Source organism: Arvicanthis niloticus, chromosome 14 (genome assembly GCF_011762505.2).
Source record: "Arvicanthis niloticus isolate mArvNil1 chromosome 14, mArvNil1.pat.X, whole genome shotgun sequence".
Lineage (NCBI taxonomy): Eukaryota > Metazoa > Chordata > Mammalia > Rodentia > Muridae > Arvicanthis > Arvicanthis niloticus.
In genome coordinates, this window is record NC_047671.1 from 69,138,988 (window position 1) to 69,156,744 (window position 17,757).

Genomic DNA, 17,757 nt, shown 5'->3' on the forward strand with positions numbered 1-17,757 from the left:
AAATATGAATACTTACTACAGGTTCTTTGAAAGGTCTTGGGTTTGTGCACTGGTTGTTGGCTTTTGTTGTGGGGTTTTGATATAGCAGGACCTTGTATAGAGATTCTTTATGATGCCAGTCCATTTTTTTTCTTTTTGTCATCTTCTTTTTTTAATGTGGTAATGTGTTCATAGATATTTATAAGTACTTACTTAAATTATTCTCATCACATTTAGTTGTCGTAGAAAATAAAAAATCAAAACCCCAATCAAAAAAACTAAAAATTTACTGTCTTTTTAAGGAGAGACGGCATAGTCACGGAACACCATTAAGAAATAAAGAGTATTTATTAGAATGATTGTTATAATGGGCACAGTGTTAATGAATTGTTTATAAAAATTTGCATTAAAAATTCAGAGTGAACACACACATATACACATACATATGATTTCAAAGCAAAAGGAATAATATTTTAAAAAGTTAGGGGAGCATTATAAATGGGCATGATGCATGTATGGCTTGTGACACAGGTGACATATGAAGGGATAAAGACATACAGGCTTAGTGCTGGGTAACTGCAACTGAGAAAGACTACGCCCAGCACAGGGGCAGCGATCCAGCTGTGGCTTGATGGGAAGATGCATGATTCTCTGCCGAAATGTAGTAGAAAATGCAGAGGAGACTAGATATTTCTGAGCAAACTGAAATCATGAATTCCTTTTTGTGATATCAAAAAAGTTACTTCTGTTAATTAAAAGATAACATAATTCTAACATCTTGACTTCTCGGCAACCAAAAAAATAATTTTAGTTTTTCATTTGTTGTCTTGAACTTACAAAAAATAAAAGAAGAAAAATGCCTTTATTCTCCAGAAAAGTACTTTAATCAAATGTAAGACTGTGGTACCTAAGTCTATTTGGGAATATTTATAGTCCAAAGATCAATGTTATATTTTAACATGATTTAGTTGCAGACCCAACTCTTATTTTTACTTTTAATGACTGAAATTTGAAGGATGATATATATGGCAGTATGTAAAAAAATATATGTTCAGTAGTTAAAGTATTTTATTACATCTAGGAAGGGAAATGAGTGAGTGTGGACCTTGGCTGTAGTCCTTACTTGTCGCGGTGAATTGATGTGAATGGAACTGGGAGGACCATTTTCAGTTGGTGTGTGAGACAGAGGACTTCTTAAACTGGGTTCCAGTGCTCCTTCCAGTAGAGCCAGAAGATTGAGAGTTCAGGGTCACACTATCTGCTACAAAATTCAGTTGCAGGTAGCCTGAGCTTTAGGAGGCTCTGTGTCTAAAACCCAAATATGAATAAGGAAGAGAAGTTTTTCTTCGTGCCCTTAGGAAACATGGAAGTTACCTGTGAGTGCACTTTGTACTATGGGCATATCTGTCACTTGCCAGGTGTGTCACATATAGTCAAGAGCAGACTGCAGCATTAGTTCTCTGGGAAATGGAAACCACTTTATTTGTGATGACTTCCCTTGCCATCCCCATGCAGTGTTTCTTCAGAAAGATGGAAAGTGGACTGCAAAGGAAGTGATCTTCCGCAGAGGCTGTCCTGAGCATGCCCAGTTCTCATTGTAAATATGGAATCTAACTTTCAGTATCTGAGACACAGGCCAATTGGCACTGCAATGCTGACTTCCCCCCACCCACCCCCGGCCCCATTTTCAAGTCAACCCAATTATTAGTGGTATGAATAACCCACTGAAATCGTTAAGACCCTCCTTATTTTTCATTTAAATCTTTATAGATGCATATTTATTTTGTTTTTGAGAATTTACATTAAGAACTCAAAAGTTAATTACCCTGAGGAACAGAAATAATCAGGGTTTTGGTTTTTTTTTTTTTTTTTCTTATTTTTTTTTTTCTTTTGCTTTTCACTCTAAGTTTCCAGGATTTTAGGGCACATTATGTGTGTTAATAACAATTCTCAGAAGTTCCTTTCTTCAAGTGTTTATCTAAGGTCCTATGTCAGGAAGGGTGCAGGATAACAAAAACTGAGAAGCACAGGCTTCAGTGCCAGTTGAGTGCAAGGTTCCTCTGTGAAACTGTTGGTAGAACTCTGCTTGGTGTGTGAGGAAGATCAGCAACGGAGGGAAGATGGGAGCTTAGAGGGGACAGGAAGCAATGCCTGCACAAGGGACAACATTGAAATCAGGAATACCTGGGGGCCTAGTGTAAGGCAACACCTTGACCTTGGTTCAGCCATGCCTTCTTCTCTGAGGGGAATTTGGTCCAGTACATTCAAGTCCAAGGATGCTCAAGTCTCTGCCATGTAAGTGGCCTGCTATTTTCCTTGCAGCAACCCTAGGCACACCCTCCTGCACACATTATGAAATCCTTAGCAAAATGTGCATTCTCTGGCCACAGTTGCACTCCATGTTTATAAAAGACAAGGGGTAAAAAGGCCTGTACCTATTCACTACTTCAGTGTAAATGTAACTCTTTTCTTTAACCACCCTGCTCTTGGGTGAGGTTGGGGTATAATCTTCTTCATATGAATAACCTGAAGTTAGAGAGAACTCACCTTGGACTATAGTATGAAGATAAGCATCCTAATGTCTTAGAGATGGCTCAGCTAGTGAAGTGCTTCCCATGAAAGTAGGAGGACCCAAGTGTGATCCTCCATGTAGGAATGCTGGGAATTATAATGTATACTTCTTATATTAGGCCCAAGGATGCAGAGGCAGGCAGATCCCTGGGGATGGCTGGCTCCTGAAGAATGGCATGTGAGCTGAGGTCTTCACATCTGTGGGCACTTGGGCCAGTCACACACATGCACAGGAACTTGTGCACACACAGGGTGTGAAAACAGTCTCCGATTTCACACTGCTGTGTTTTATAATTTAACCAAGCTAAGTACATGTTACAGCGTGAACTATGCTCACCTTGTTGGAGTAACCAGGCACTTGTACTCTTTTTCAGTGAAATTCAGCAACTGCAATAGAAAAAGAAAAGTTCAGTATGAAAGCAGCGAACCAGCAGATTTCAAGGTGGATGAGGACGGCACAGTGTATGCTGTGAGAAGCTTCCCTCTCTCTGCAGAGCAGGCAAAGTTCCTGATATATGCCCAAGACAAAGAAACCCAAGAAAAGTGGCAGGTAGCTGTAAACCTGAGTCTGGAGCCAACCCTGACTGAGGAGCCTATGAAGGTATGGCACCCAGATCCAGTTTTGGAACTTATGTTTAACAACTAGATTTATGATTCTAACGGAATATGGGTTTAATTATTACCTTGTAAATGGAGGGCCGGGGCTCCCACTGTTACCAACTTCAGTGTCTTTAGCGGTACTTGGTTGTATCTCTAACATAATAGGCTAAGTATATTTCAAGCAACCAGAATTGCCTTTGAGAGGTTTGTTTATATTTTGTGATTTATGATTTAATTCAAATTAGAAGTAGTTTCTGTTACATTTCTGAGATGCTTTACAAGCTGTTAAGTGGAACCACAAAATAAACACATCTTTGGAAGATGTCATCAGTCAGATTTATTAGGTGGGAGGTGCAGATCTACAGTGGGGACAGTAAAGTGTTTCTGGCAACAAAGGTTGAGCTTTGTCCTATTTTTTTCAAGAGCAAATTGGGTAGCATGAAATATTCATCTGCCACTGATGTTGAGGAGTGATACACTCCCTCTCATGAAGGCTGTTGTGAGCCAGGGTGAGACAAACGAGGTGTGTTTCCAACAGAGACCTATCCAAGTCAGCAAATGTTTATTGAGCACTTATTTTGTGAAAATATCTACATAAAATTTTAAAATGAAATAGAGCCACGACTTCACAAATCCTATGTTGTTAATAAATACCAGGTTCTTTGAGTTTATTCAAACTAAGATCCAGGGACACACCCATGTATACTTTGAAGACCATGACTTTGAACTCTAACCATTATGTTTTGAATACTACAGTCACAGATAACAACAGAGGCCATCATGATACTTAATTGTAAATGTGATATGCATATACATACTCAATATGAATGGATATACTAAAAATGCATTGCTTTTCTCTTATGCTGGTGTTGAGGTTTCAAATCATGTAGAATACAATGTATTAAGCCATTAACTGCTGAAAGGCTTCAGACCATTTGAGTGATATACAGAGAGGGAGACTGGAACCTAATGGGGTGAAAAGATGTGTCTGTTGTTGGTGGTTCTCCGTGTTCCAGCAAACTGTCCAGGATGTTTGCACAGAGACAGCACGGCCTAATGGCTAAAATGTCCACAGACATCGAGAGAAACAGAAGAAAATGTTGACACATAGCAGAGATTAATGCCTCGTGTGCAAAGTGGGTCATTTACTGCATCCATCACAGCTGACATAGGTTTAGAATAATTACAGCATTAATTCTGTGGGATTTAATAGGGTCATAAATATTTGAGACATTCTTTAGCGGTATGTATTAAACTTCTCTTGGAATTCAAATTATATCTCACCACATCAAGATCTGAATTTAATGTACAGTAGGCACATTACCTGAACTGTGGTCTAAACTAATGAGAAATATATAAAAGGGTGCTATTAAACTTGGTTTAATATTAACTACTCTCTAGGATGGTTTATAGAAACTGCAAGAAGTTTACTCAACTGGACTATATAATAAATTGTTTCTAATTCAATTTCTAGTGGATAGTGCAACCCAAATAGTTCATGGCACTTTGCTGTTACTGAACTAGGGGCCAGGGAAAGGGCTTCTGGAGTTATTCTTTTTGTTCATAATGTACTGTGGTTCTTCCACACATAGGTATCCATTAATATTGATGTGATCTTAGAGAGTGCTCTCCCTAGTCCTCAGGAATGTCTTCTTGTATTTTAATGCAAAGGAACCACATGAAATTGAAGAAATAGTATTCCCTAGACAACTCGCCAAGCACAGTGGAACTCTACAAAGGCAGAAGCGAGACTGGGTCATCCCGCCAATCAACTTGCCAGAAAACTCCAGAGGACCCTTTCCTCAAGAGCTTGTCAGAGTAAGAGGCTGTCATTGTAATTATTTTCATGGCAAGGCAACGTTAGAAATTGTTTTGCTTATTTTTTTGTTTGTTTTTAAGTAGTTTATGACATACAGTTGAATTTGTGTGAGTGGAATTTCTCCTGTGTAGTAAGAAGCCTTTCCTTTGTCATCTCTTGGATTATTTATACACATAGCTCTCCTAGGTCCAGGACACTCAATGATAGGTCTTTTGTGAATTCATGAGCCATAACACCATCCCATCCCTCCCCTTCCGCCTCTCACTATTCAAATGCTAGTCATAACCAGGACTTTCCATGTTGATCTCTGCACTCTAAAGATAGTTTGGGACAGAAGGAAAAGAATAAAGGGCAATCATTGCTAAACCTGCCAGCACAAGTGCACTTGAGAGTCTTTTTTTAAGAGGAAAAATGACCTCTGATACCATTAACAGAGTCCCCAGGGCAGTGCAAAACTGGAGCCTTTCAAATCTGAGAAGAGAGAATTTTGCAGTAACTTACACTGCATACCATCCAACCATCCAGCATGGGAAAAATAAGCGAAATCTACAGGGTAGCATTTATTTAAAAGTACAATATTATGGAATCATCATATTCTCATTTATTAAAATGCAAATGTTTCTATGATTATTTAAGTACTCCAGCACATACATTTGAGCCTTTTAAAGAAGTCATTTATTTGTGTTGTATATTTTATCCTAATGTCCATTATAATTCAATTTAACAATGCACATAACACCAGATAGAGGTGCTTTTTATCAACTCTCGTGAAATATGACTGAAAAACACAATTTTGCCCTATGTTAAGAAATATCTCTAGATCAAATGGGCAGATTAATTTCATTTACCTAGTGCATAAAGATCTGTATTTATTACTGCCCAATCTGCCCTTTCTCTGTCTCTGCCTTTTTTCTGTTTTCCATCTCTATAACCTGCTCTGCTCTGACATGCTTTCCTTTTGTTTGGAGTATAAAATAGACCCAAAGAAACTCTCTTTGATGCTTTGTTAGGAAAGAGAACTGTAGCCTTCATTACCACTTGAAAACCATGTAGGAAGCTTTGCTTGCACTGAATCAGTACAATGGAAGCAAAGACATCCAATGTGCAGGTCTGTCCCCAACCACAGAGTCCTATATAAGGTTATTTCAAGCTGTGGTTAGATAATTATTACTTCTTACCATGTCTGATGTATGAAGACACCATGTTTTGTATTAAATTAGATACTTGTTACTGTACTGTAAATATTTTACTATGGAAATTTTGTTTTAAGTAGACAATGCTAAATTTTGACATTTCGCATGACACACAGCTAGTGTTCCTTTAGGGTTAGGTAATGTCTCTTCTTAAATCCATCATCAAGAGTCAAAGAGTAGGCTTGGGAGATGGCTCAGTCATAGACTGCTTCCCACACAGCATGCAGACCCAAGGTCAAATTCTCAGCAGAGACCTCAGTGCTGGGGACTCAGAAAGAAGAAACCCTGGGGCATGCTGGCTAGCCTGCCACATGAATCAGGGAACTCCAGCTGCACAGAGAGACCCTGTCTCAAAAAACAAGGTGGAAAGCAACTGCAGAAGACACCCACATGCACACACAGACATGACACACATACAACACACACACACACACCAGAGAAGAGGAGGAAGAGAGGTAGGAGGAAGGAAAGAAGAAAGAAGAGGAAGGGATGCTTTAGAAGATGTCAATGATGTTCTGGGAGGGATGAAGCAAGGTTTGGAAGTGTGGCATGCCCCCAAATAACTCTGCCCATGTTTTCTGCTTATATAATTGTTTTCTTCATCCTCAGATCAGGTCTGATAGAGATAAAAACCTGTCCCTGAGGTACAGTGTCACTGGGCCAGGAGCTGACCAGCCGCCAACAGGCATCTTCATCATCAACCCCATCTCAGGACAGCTGTCAGTCACAAAGCCTCTGGACCGAGAGTTGATAGCCCGGTTTCACGTAAGCATCCTTCTGCTGAGTCTGTGTTCACATTCCTTGACATGTGTGTATGTATAGTCAGCCACCGCCTTGAGTTACTCTCATGACTATAATACAGAGGTTTAACACCAGAAATGTATCTGTAGGCTTTTTGCTTCCTTTAATAAGCACATGTTTATAGAATTGGTGCATGCTATAAAACAAGCAATGCTAAAATAACAAGAACAAAGGGAAAAGGCTTGCAACATCATCACTGTTGACATGCCAGTACTTGCTGTCAGATGTGTGGCTGAGGGAACCCACGGGACCTGGTCTCATCAGACCAGGATCAGACAGGATCAGAGCAGCAATTGTACATATCCAGACCACAGCAGTTTGAGGAGGGTGTAGTGTTATAATCACAAGCTCGTTTGTATTTTACTCCTTTTAGAGTGGCTCTTTTTTTTCTTTCTGTTATAAAGACTTGTTTCGATATGGCTGACCTAGCCTAGTCTTTCCATATTTACTCCCTTTTATTGTTTGTTCAGGGACATCAGTTACTTGATTTGTGCATTCTACGATTCCTTTCAGAATATATATGACGTAAATTACTGCTTTGCAGGTATATTGATCAAGGCCTTCCCTAACCTAAGCACTCTTGTTCTCAGGTTTGCCTTTCATATGTCAATATTTAACCTCCATCGAAGGATTTCAGTAAAAGGAGGGAGGGTCTTGACCCAGCCTGTGAGCCCAATCCCATGGATCACATTGGTTCCTTCTGTAGTGCATCATCAGTGCCAGGGAACCGTTCCTAGGCATGATGGCTCCAGACTCTTACTTTGCTCAGCAACAACTTTTAAAGTCCTGCACCTGCACAAACCTTTAGAAATCCTGGTGTCTTACAACTATTAGTAGATCCCCTAGAATTGAAGAGACAAGTGTATGAATAGTTGGATATGTTTTCAGTTGTGTAACTCAGAATCCACTCATTACCTGATTGATTTACAAGTCCATCATTTTGAAATTCATGAAGGAAACTGGATTGAGGTAGCACATAACACTCTAGTTAGAGCAGTTTCTATTGATGGTCATAAACACACCAGTGTGTTTTTCTTTGACTTTTCTCCATCTAAGATCCTGAAGTTGAAATTCAGAAAATAAACATATTCATCAGAGACGAGAGCAAATTGTTCTTTAAATGCTTGCTATGTATGCATTCAAAGCAACACCAGGAAAATGGAATTAATTACAGAATTGCAAGTATTTAGAGTCATTAAGATTCATTATTTCGCAAAACTATAATTAAATTTCAGTATTAAAAATTTGTTAATGGAATATATTGTGTTAAATTAATCAGGAGGAAAATGTCTTTAAAAAGGATTGAAAAGCAGTAATAAAATTTACATTGTGTTATGTGTTTAGTAACCTAGAAATCAAAAAGATATGTTGATGTGACTCTAACTGGATAAGAACATACTCTTAAGTAACCAACAGCATCAGATTTTGCAAGGGAACTGTAGAATACTGTGAAAGTATTCCAGTTAAAAAGAAACAGTGCAGTGGAATATTGCATAATCTTTGAAAGTGATTCAATAGATGTTTGCCTGGGAGAAAACATTAGAAAGACATTCAGGCCCGAATAGATTAGTGACTGTACGTGTATATGGAGAAAAACAACATACAATTTCTCAAAGGTGACCCCTGATACTGTCCCCTAAGGCTATAGTGAGGAATGCCTTAAATAGGCATACATTCTTCATGTCTCTGAAAAGCCTTAAAATTTAAAATTTTCTGTGTAAACTGCCCGCGTACCTGTAATTTTCCAAATCATTTCCTGTTCTCTTTATGAGCATCTACTGACACTACTGTATTTAACAAAAGGATATTTAGATCTGGACACAGTTGGCTCTGGACTAGGGCTGTGTCCACCAAGAACAATTCGGCAATCAGAGAGCTCAGTTTCTCCATCCTCTGGTGCTCTGGATGTGGATCAAATCAGTGCAAAGCTGTGCACTAAGCAGTAGGCCTTGCCTAAAGGAAAGGTGACTTTTGGCTACTAGGTCTCCCCTCGGAGCTGGGCTACCTCCATCTTGGGAGGGGAACTGTAGCATCTTTTGCATGGCTGTCCTTGGAATGCTCTTGCTACTGTGGAAGCCTCATGACCACATGTGACAGACAATTAAGAGCCTCTGCCCTCTGGTTGCTTCTGCAGTTGAGAGCACATGCGGTGGACATCAATGGCAATCAGGTGGAGAACCCCATCGACATCGTCATCAATGTAATCGATATGAATGATAACAGACCTGAGTTTCTGCACCAGGTTTGGAATGGGTCTGTTCCAGAAGGATCAAAGCCTGGTAAGTTAGAACAATAGTGTGCTCATGACTGGAAGAAATGTTGCATGAGAGTTTTGAAGAAGCCTGGTTGGTGGAATGATTGCCTAGCAGACACATGGTCCTGGGTTTGATCTATACTACTGCATCAGAAGTGGAACTGGGCATGGTGACCCACACCTACAATCCATGTGGTCGGAGGTAGAAACAGTAGGATCAGAAATTCAGGGTTATCCTCAGCTACATATTGAGTTCAAGGCCAATTTGGGCTACCAAATATACGTCCTCAGGAAAAAAAAAAGTTTTTAACTGACATTGTCATAGCAGTAAGAAAAAGAAAAATCCTATATGGCATAACAAGAAGGAAAATTCCTGTATGCCTTTTAATATATCTGGCATTCATTATGCCTTTGGAGTGAATGGAAGCAACTTAGGAAAAAACTGAAGACTGAAAACAACAAAACATCTTTGCATCCACATGATTTTCACCTTGTTTGAAAAATCAAGAGACTATGGAATGTATAGTAGCCTTCCTTTGCTTTGTAGCTGACATGTAAGAGAGGCTTTCAATGTACAGACTACAGACTCCCTTACAGAAGACAGAGAAAGAGCAAAATCCAACACTAAGCCTCAAAGCTACTTGGTGTTCCTGTTACCAGGCAGTGAGGCCACAAGCATGGCAGAGCTGGTAACAGCTGTGACACACTGGGTATTTACTTCCAGAGTGCCCCTGCCACGTCCTCCACAACCCTCTTTCAGCTCGAATAAGGAAAGTGGCCTGGCCTTGAGGCAGCACTTGCAAAAAGCCTCTTGCCTTTGTGAAGTGGTGTTTGACTGGCATTTCAGACTCTTGTACTAAAAACATTCCAGTCACAGAATAGCCAGGCCAGGGAGGCCTATTTAATCTGAAAACCTAGCAGACGAGGCACTCAGTCAGTAAGGACATGAAAAAGTAAATGTTTGGCCAGCTGGTTGGATTTGATGTTTTGAGATATTCAATTATTCTGTTTCGTAAAATATCAATCTTTAAAACTGCACTCCATAGGACCTTGAACCTCTCCATCAATATCTATAGCTCTCTAAATGTGTCAGCTAATCTGTGGGAAGAAGCAACTGTGCCTTAAACTCCAGGTCCCCGTGAATCTTCATAGAAAAAGAGAGGAATGTGGGGGCTCTGTCTGCTGTGGCTCCGTCAGACATATTGTCAGAAAAGATGACCTCCAGTCTTACACATTTTAAAATATAGTAAAATGAAATAGGTGTTTACTAAAATGGATTTTGTATGGGCTCAGGAGATGGCTTGGCAGTTTTAGGCACTTGCTACCAAGCCTGAAGGTCCTGAGTTTAAGCCTTGGGAATCATTTGGTAGAAAGAGAAAGCTGACTCCTACAAACTGTCTTCTGATCTTCACATGCATACTGTTACACACACACACACACACACACACACACACAGAGAGAGAGAGAGAGAGAGAGAGAGAGAGAGAGAGAGAGAGAGAGAGAGAGAATAGAATGTATCTCATGTAAATATCCTACAGTCTAAATTTTGGGCATTTTGACTACAGACATTTTGCAACTAAGTATCAATTTCCTTTGTGTTTTGTTGTTTCAAACTTTACATAATACACTGCCTCACAGGCTTTATTGAAATAAGCCATTCAGGCTGTATTTACTGTATATCTGACCATGAGTTTCCAGTTGTTTATCTTATGAATGGAAGCCTCTGAGTGGCCACTGTGAAGAAAGCTGTCTCCAGGCTGTACTTCCTGTGCTTTGGCAGCACTCTGGTGGGCAGGGCTGGAATAGGACATGCCTCTTAAAACTGTGCCATAAGCGTTTTGACTCCACTTTCTGAAATCAGACCTTGTGTTTGAACAATCGGTTCATGCTGCAGTGTCAGCTTAGGAGTGTGCTCTCCTCTGCCCTGCGGGAGCATCAGATCCAATAGGAGAGAGAGAGAAATGGAACTCCAATGAGCTATCATCTATGATATAAAGTTTCCAAGATGAGTAATGGTGGAGACGCTGCTTAATCAGCTGAAATATCCTGCTGAAAGGGACAAGTTCTGAAAAGACATTTGAATAGTACAACTAAGACAGCCAATTCTGCTGTGTAGGGCAAGTGGGTCCTTCCTCCATTTCTAAAGTAAACCCAAGCTCTGGGTTTCTTAGAAGACAGAGACAGTACATTTTCTGATTCAGTTCTAAATAGATCTTACCAAAAAAAAGTAGTCTAAACAGTGACTGTGCTTCCTAGCATCTCCATGGGCTGACTGCTTTCCAGATTTAGTTTCTAAAATACTCTGTGGGTTGAAATCTCCAGGCCAGGGACAGTATCCTTTTCATCTTCAAGGCAGTAATGATGCACAGTGTCAAGTCTCCTGCCCAATGTGGCAGAGCAGTTCTGCCTAGCATGTTTCCTTCTGACCCAGGGCAATGGAATGGGCCCTGCCCTCCACACAGCCCACTGTCAGAAACTGACTTGGGCACTGGGGAGAACCACTCTTACATGGAATGCTACTGTGGAACCAGAGAAGGACTGGGTAGTTATAAAATGTTTCCAGTAGCATCTGAGTTTCTTGTCTTTTGCATTTAAAGTTGGCCATTGAACCATTTGGGGATCATAGATTTTCTAGTTGTGGGAAGAGTTGAGTGTATAAATATGTATATTTTTTAATTTCTTTGTACATTTCAGTTATGTTTACTGTATTGATGTGTGGGCTTAAGGGTGTGCACATGCACGTGAAGGCCAGTGTGGATCACTCTTTAAGAACAGCTTGTATTAATTTTTCAGACAGGTTCTTTCATTGGCACTGGTTACGCTAGGCTGGCTTGGCTGGGCAGTGATCCCCAGGAATCTTCCTGTGTCCATCTCTACAGCACTGGGATTACAAGCATGCACCTTCTATAACTGGCATGGCAAACATTTCACTGACTGACCTCTGCACTGCCATGGTTGAGCATTTTACAGATACATTTGTATGAAGGACATAAAATTGTTTGTTATGAAAAAGTGAAAATGCCACTTGCTAACATCTTAAGGATGCCTGATTTTAGGGACCCCAAAGTGACAGAGGATCATCTGACTTCTCTATTCACTCTCTAGGGACATATGTGATGACGGTCACTGCCATTGATGCGGATGACCCAAATGCCCTGAACGGGATGCTGAGGTACAGGATCCTGTCCCAGGCACCCAGCACCCCTTCACCCAATATGTTTACAATCAACAACGAGACTGGAGACATCATCACTGTGGCAGCTGGTCTGGATCGAGAGGTAAGCAGACCTGAAACTGTACTGAAGGAGCATGTGGTCTTAGAGTCAAGCAGTGAGGATTTAAACTTTCAGTCGTGCTAATTTCCATTCTAGTCAGCAGTGGGAGTTTTCAGAGAACTTAATGTTGTAAATTCTCTCTCTCTCTCTCTCTCTCTCTCTCTCTCTCTCTCTCTCTCTCTCTCTCTGTGTGTGTGTGTGTGTGTGTGTGTGTGTGTGTGGTATTAATTAATGTTACCCTTTGTGATATTTGACTAAGTTAAGCCAATATTCTCTTGTTTGTAATTTTAACATTTTTAAGAATCTTATTTTTTCATAGTCAGTGGTTTTCGTGGGCAACTAAGTTAGACATCGTAGTCAAGTAATATGTATCCAAATGCATTTTTAAGAGACTACAAATAATGTATATGTGATTGAGTCTTTGGGGCTTCTGTGAATTCCATGATGGGTATTGGCAAGGAAATTATCATTTTTATTTAGAGCTTGTTTCTGAACTCTAAGAGAAGTTACTTTCCAAGTTGGAAGGCTGGTGCTGTGTTAATTCTACTGTTGAGCATTTAAAGCTGGTGATATTGAGAGTCACATTTCTGGAATACTATTGTGTTGAAACGGCAACATTGATAACATTAAGCACCACCATGTAGTCTAACCGTGTAAGAGATGTGCATGTTTGGTGTGGTTCCAGGTGGATGTGTAGAGCTGAGTGCTGGTGTTGTTTGCTCATGAGGTCCCATCTGAAAGGGCCTTTGAGCCTGTTTTCTAGACACTGAACCTTCCTGTTCTCCAGCCTGCTGTGCGTTCTCCCGGTACCTGTCAGGAGACTTTGACATCCTTTTTCTATTCTGTGTCCTGGCAGTTGTCTTGCAGCTGCTCAAGGCCATTGACCATCGATAATCATTGTTTGGGTGAATTCTTTTCAAGTGTCAACACCTAGAGATTGTAGTTTGCAATTTTCCAGCTGAGCCAGCTCTTGCTGTAACAGAACCTCAGATTATGTCAAGCAGAGACATTATATGCACCATGATATAGGTTATTGACAGGGAATTGAGAAGTTGGTTTTTTATGTTCTCTCTACTGCAGTAATGTGTGTATGAATTAAAGACAGCATTGCTATCATAATTAGTTAGATATACAAAATTGTTCTAGAACCATCATGACCAAGTAACAGAACCAGTCAGGAAAAGTGTTCAGAAATCCAAAGATGAATTTAGTTTTTACTTAAGTTCAAGGGGATGGAGAAACAGCCCAGGGGATAAATGTGTTCTCTGTGCTAGATAAATGTGAGCTGATTTGGAATTCCCAAATCTACATAAAAAGCAGGTCATTGCAAGGTGTCTATAAACTCAGCACTCAGTGGGGGCAGAGACCAGAAGAGTCGCTGGGGCTGGCTGGTGGCCAGCCTAGCTCCAAGTTCTGTGAAAGAGACCCTGTTTCAATAGATTAATATAGAGATAGATAGAGCAGGACACTTGGCATCTGATCTACACAGGGATGTGCCTCTGCCCAGTCACCCATGGATACACCACGCATACTTGACAAAGGAAAATCGAAAAAGACAGTTGAGCATAGTCTGAGTCTTTCCACCTCTTCTGCTGTAACATGAAACACAATCCTGACATACTCATAAACTCAATACGAATACCATCCTTTGGATGAGATTATGGGGTATTTTTTAATAGTCTGTCTCCAGGGTAAGATTAAGTATACCAAGAATATTTAGTGCAGGTTGCAACTGTAATATTTCTCCTTCCTCACAAGAGTTTCTGTGAGATATGGAATTCAGGGCTTCACAAAGTTTCTCCCTGAGATTCCTCTTGTGTTTAGCCTGGCTGTTTCATGGCAAAAAAGAAGCATAAAGAATTAAAGATAGTTTTCCTTACGCAGACCAACCATGTTTAAAAATCAGAGAGGCTATATTTAGCCTACAGGATAAAAGCTTGAAGTCAGGTCTAATTGTAGTTAAGTATATCCTGCAGTTCACGGGGAAACCATCCACCACCCTTGATAACACTAATTCAGAAATAGAAGGGAAGCTATGGGAGCATGGGTTAGATACGATATGAGGGATCACTTCTTGACAGTGGAATTATTAAAAATCAACAATGAGTTACCAGAGGAAATTATGGAAAGCCTTCCATTTTCTGAAAGTCATTTCACCAAGAAAAAAAAATACATCTATCTTGGATGGTTTATGGTAATTCTGCCTGAGGCCGGGCTTAAATTACTTTGACTTTTTATGCAGGCTTGAATTTCTTTATTTCTATTAAAATTCACAGTTTCCTTTTTGTAGAAAGTAATTTTCGCTATCATTCTCTCAGGACATATGACACCTTTCAGTGATGGAGTCTCTAACTGTTGAAACACTTACCAGAGTTACCTTTTAATTTTTCTTTAATCTACAGTTTTAAAAATGTCTGTTCCTTAAGGTTTTGAAATCTAAAGCCTTCAACTCCTCCCCACTCCCATCAGTTTTTGGCTATTTTTAAAAATGCACTCCTGACTCTTTGCTATTTTACCTGTTAGTGTCTGTTCCTGACTTTAACCTGCTCTGTTTTTTTCTCCTCATGTCTAATCTCTGCCTTCTTAGGATTACCAGTAGTTGTTAGTTGTCTCACTTTTATGGCAAATTACCTGAAAGAAGCAGTTTAATTAAGAGAGGGTTCATCTTGGCTCATACATAGTTCAAGGGAATGCTCCAGCTCATGGTGGTGAAGAAAGTATGGTACCAGAGCAGGAGGCCTTCCACAGCCAGGAAGCAGAGGGGAAATAGGAAGTGAATCCAGGCTAGAAAGCCTTTAGTCCAGTGACCCATTGCCTCTGCATCTCAAATGTCCCACAGTCTTCCCAGGGACCAGTTGATCTAACACATGAGCCTATAGGAGGCACTTCACATTAAAACCGCCTCCTCCCACAGCTTCTCTGTCAGCTTTGAATCTGGGGTTGTGCTTGGTGTGAGCTGTTGGATCTTCTTTAACCTATAACCCTCAATCTTCGCATCTGTAACATGGATCTCACGAGAGGGTTGTCAGAATACTGTAGCAGTTTAAGGAAGAGAGGTTAACACAGTGCGTGGAGCATTCCGTGAACGTGCAGTTCAATAAATTTTTGCAACCATTTTTCCCCTACTGGCATAATTGGCAGTCTCCTCTTCTGATCAAGCATTCTCCGTTATTTTTGTTCTATATTGATGAAAACATCTAGCAAGGAAAGACCAGTGATTGCTGTTTCTTAGGCCAACTACTTCTTAGACTTGTGCCCTGGGCTTCTTGTTGGTCCTGGCTTGTGGTCTCCTACTTGCTATTGTTCTCACTTCTCTGCAGCCCCCTTCATACTCTGCAAATGAGCTAACTCTCCTCGGTGGTAAAATGGCTCATCACATCTCCTGGAAGGAAGGCAGAAGTCTTTATTTTGGCATCTCAGACCCTTGACGGGAGTGGCCTCAATGCCTCCTTCATCCTTTCATTTAAACCCTCCAGAATTTCTTGCTTCCCAGTTTGGAATAATGATGCCATCACTCATACAACTGCTTGCAATTCCTTGTAAAAACAGTTTTATGTGCTCTTCCCACGTGTGTAGATGTGTTGAGGGAAGGGTGCAAATACACACTGAAGTACGAATAGGCATAGAAGTTAGACATGGTGATAGAAATGTGTTTTAGGGCACATTCCCAAAGACCCAAAACAGTTGTACCTCAAGGAATTTCAGAAGTCCTTGAACAGTTCCACTTGTCTGGCCCAGAACAAAAGAAAGGCCAAGGTTTCTCACTCCAACATTATAGACACTTCTAACTAGTTCCTGATGCAGGGTCTGTCCTGTGCATGTTTCCCAGAGTCCCCAGCCAGAGGCCATTATATGCCAATGATACTTCCCAAGTCGTTACATTGAAAAAGATATTCTCATTGGGCCCACTCAGTCACCCTGGTAGAGAATTTCTGGTGTAGACAGAGAAATTGACATGGAGGTTGAACAAGCCATGATGACACTGAATATAAATACAGAAAGTGTGAGGAAAAAATGATCACAGGTATCTGCTAAAATACACAAGTCAGTGAGAGGTGGTATTGGAAATAAGCGAAGTTTAAAAATCTTAATATCATCTGGAGCAAGAAGTGAGGCAAGAGCTTGGAGCTACACCGGATCCTGCATCCTGTGTAGCGCTGTAAGTACTCCCAGAGGTTGGAACCGTCACACATCAATGCCAGGCAAGAATGAGTAAATAAGCAAGGCCCTCTGGATGGTTCATTTGCTGAAATCATAAGCTAGCATATCTGCTTTATCAAAAACAAGAGCATTTTCCAGCATGGCATTTGGACATAGTGACTATATTATTTACCAAGTGGGTACTTTCATTTTTACAAACATTGAATTTAAGAATTAAAGTTGAGACAAGGTCTCACTCTACAGCCCAGACTGGCCTTGAATTCATTTTATAGCCCAGATTGGTCTGGAACTCATGACAATTCTGTCTCAAGCTTCCAAGGCCAGGGATGGCAGGAATATACCACTACACCTAACAAAATGTTCTTTAGAAGCTTAAAGATTTTTAATACTACCTTGAAGCAATAGGAAATTTCAAAGATTATCACTGGATCTCAACATCTCAGTTCAATCCAAATCTACTGTGCTTGTATAATTTTAAGTATTTTTATAGAATAAACATTAGAAAACACTGCGTGTCCATATATTTTATAACATTATTAAAAATAAAATTTGGATTTTCATTATTAATAGAACATTAATAACTACACAAATGGCATTTTATAAGTTATTGAACATTTTTAAAATGCCACTTAATTTTCTATGCATGAGTGTTTTGCCTGCATGCATGTCTATATACCACATTCATGCCTGGTACCTTCAGAGACAAGAAGAGGGAGTCCAATATGTGGCAACGAGAGTTACCGACAGTTGTGAGACACCATGTGGGTCTGGGGACCCAGGTGGGTATGAACCCAGGTCCTCTGGAAGAGCAGCCAATGCTGCTTGCCTGCTGAACTGTTTGTCAGCCCGAGTCATAGTACATTTTAATTTCTGTAGTTTTTCAGTTGGGAAGCTGATCAAATGTCCCCCTGAGGTTTCTTAGTAACCATGAAAGGATGGAAGTGAATGAGCAACTATAAGATTTATCTATTAATTAAAATATGTATCATCTCCCCCCTGCCCTTTCCACTCTCTACGCCTTAACTTCTTCCCACCTCACTACTCAAATTGATGGCCTATTTTTTTTATTGTTATTGCATACACACACACACACACACACATCAT

The 17,757-nt window shown here is 40.3% G+C and overlaps 1 protein-coding gene across 1 annotated transcript in view; it reads left to right on the plus strand.

Moving 5' to 3' along the window:
* Nucleotides 1-17,757, plus strand: part of Cdh2 (cadherin 2) — a 216,583-nt gene that overhangs the window by 157,129 nt on the left and 41,697 nt on the right. The window contains exons 3-7 of the mRNA XM_076912954.1: nt 2,925-3,151; nt 4,822-4,968; nt 6,772-6,927; nt 9,098-9,242; nt 12,323-12,495. Of these exons, the coding sequence (XP_076769069.1) occupies nt 2,925-3,151; nt 4,822-4,968; nt 6,772-6,927; nt 9,098-9,242; nt 12,323-12,495 (848 nt within the window). The remainder of the gene's footprint in view (nt 1-2,924; nt 3,152-4,821; nt 4,969-6,771; nt 6,928-9,097; nt 9,243-12,322; nt 12,496-17,757) is intronic.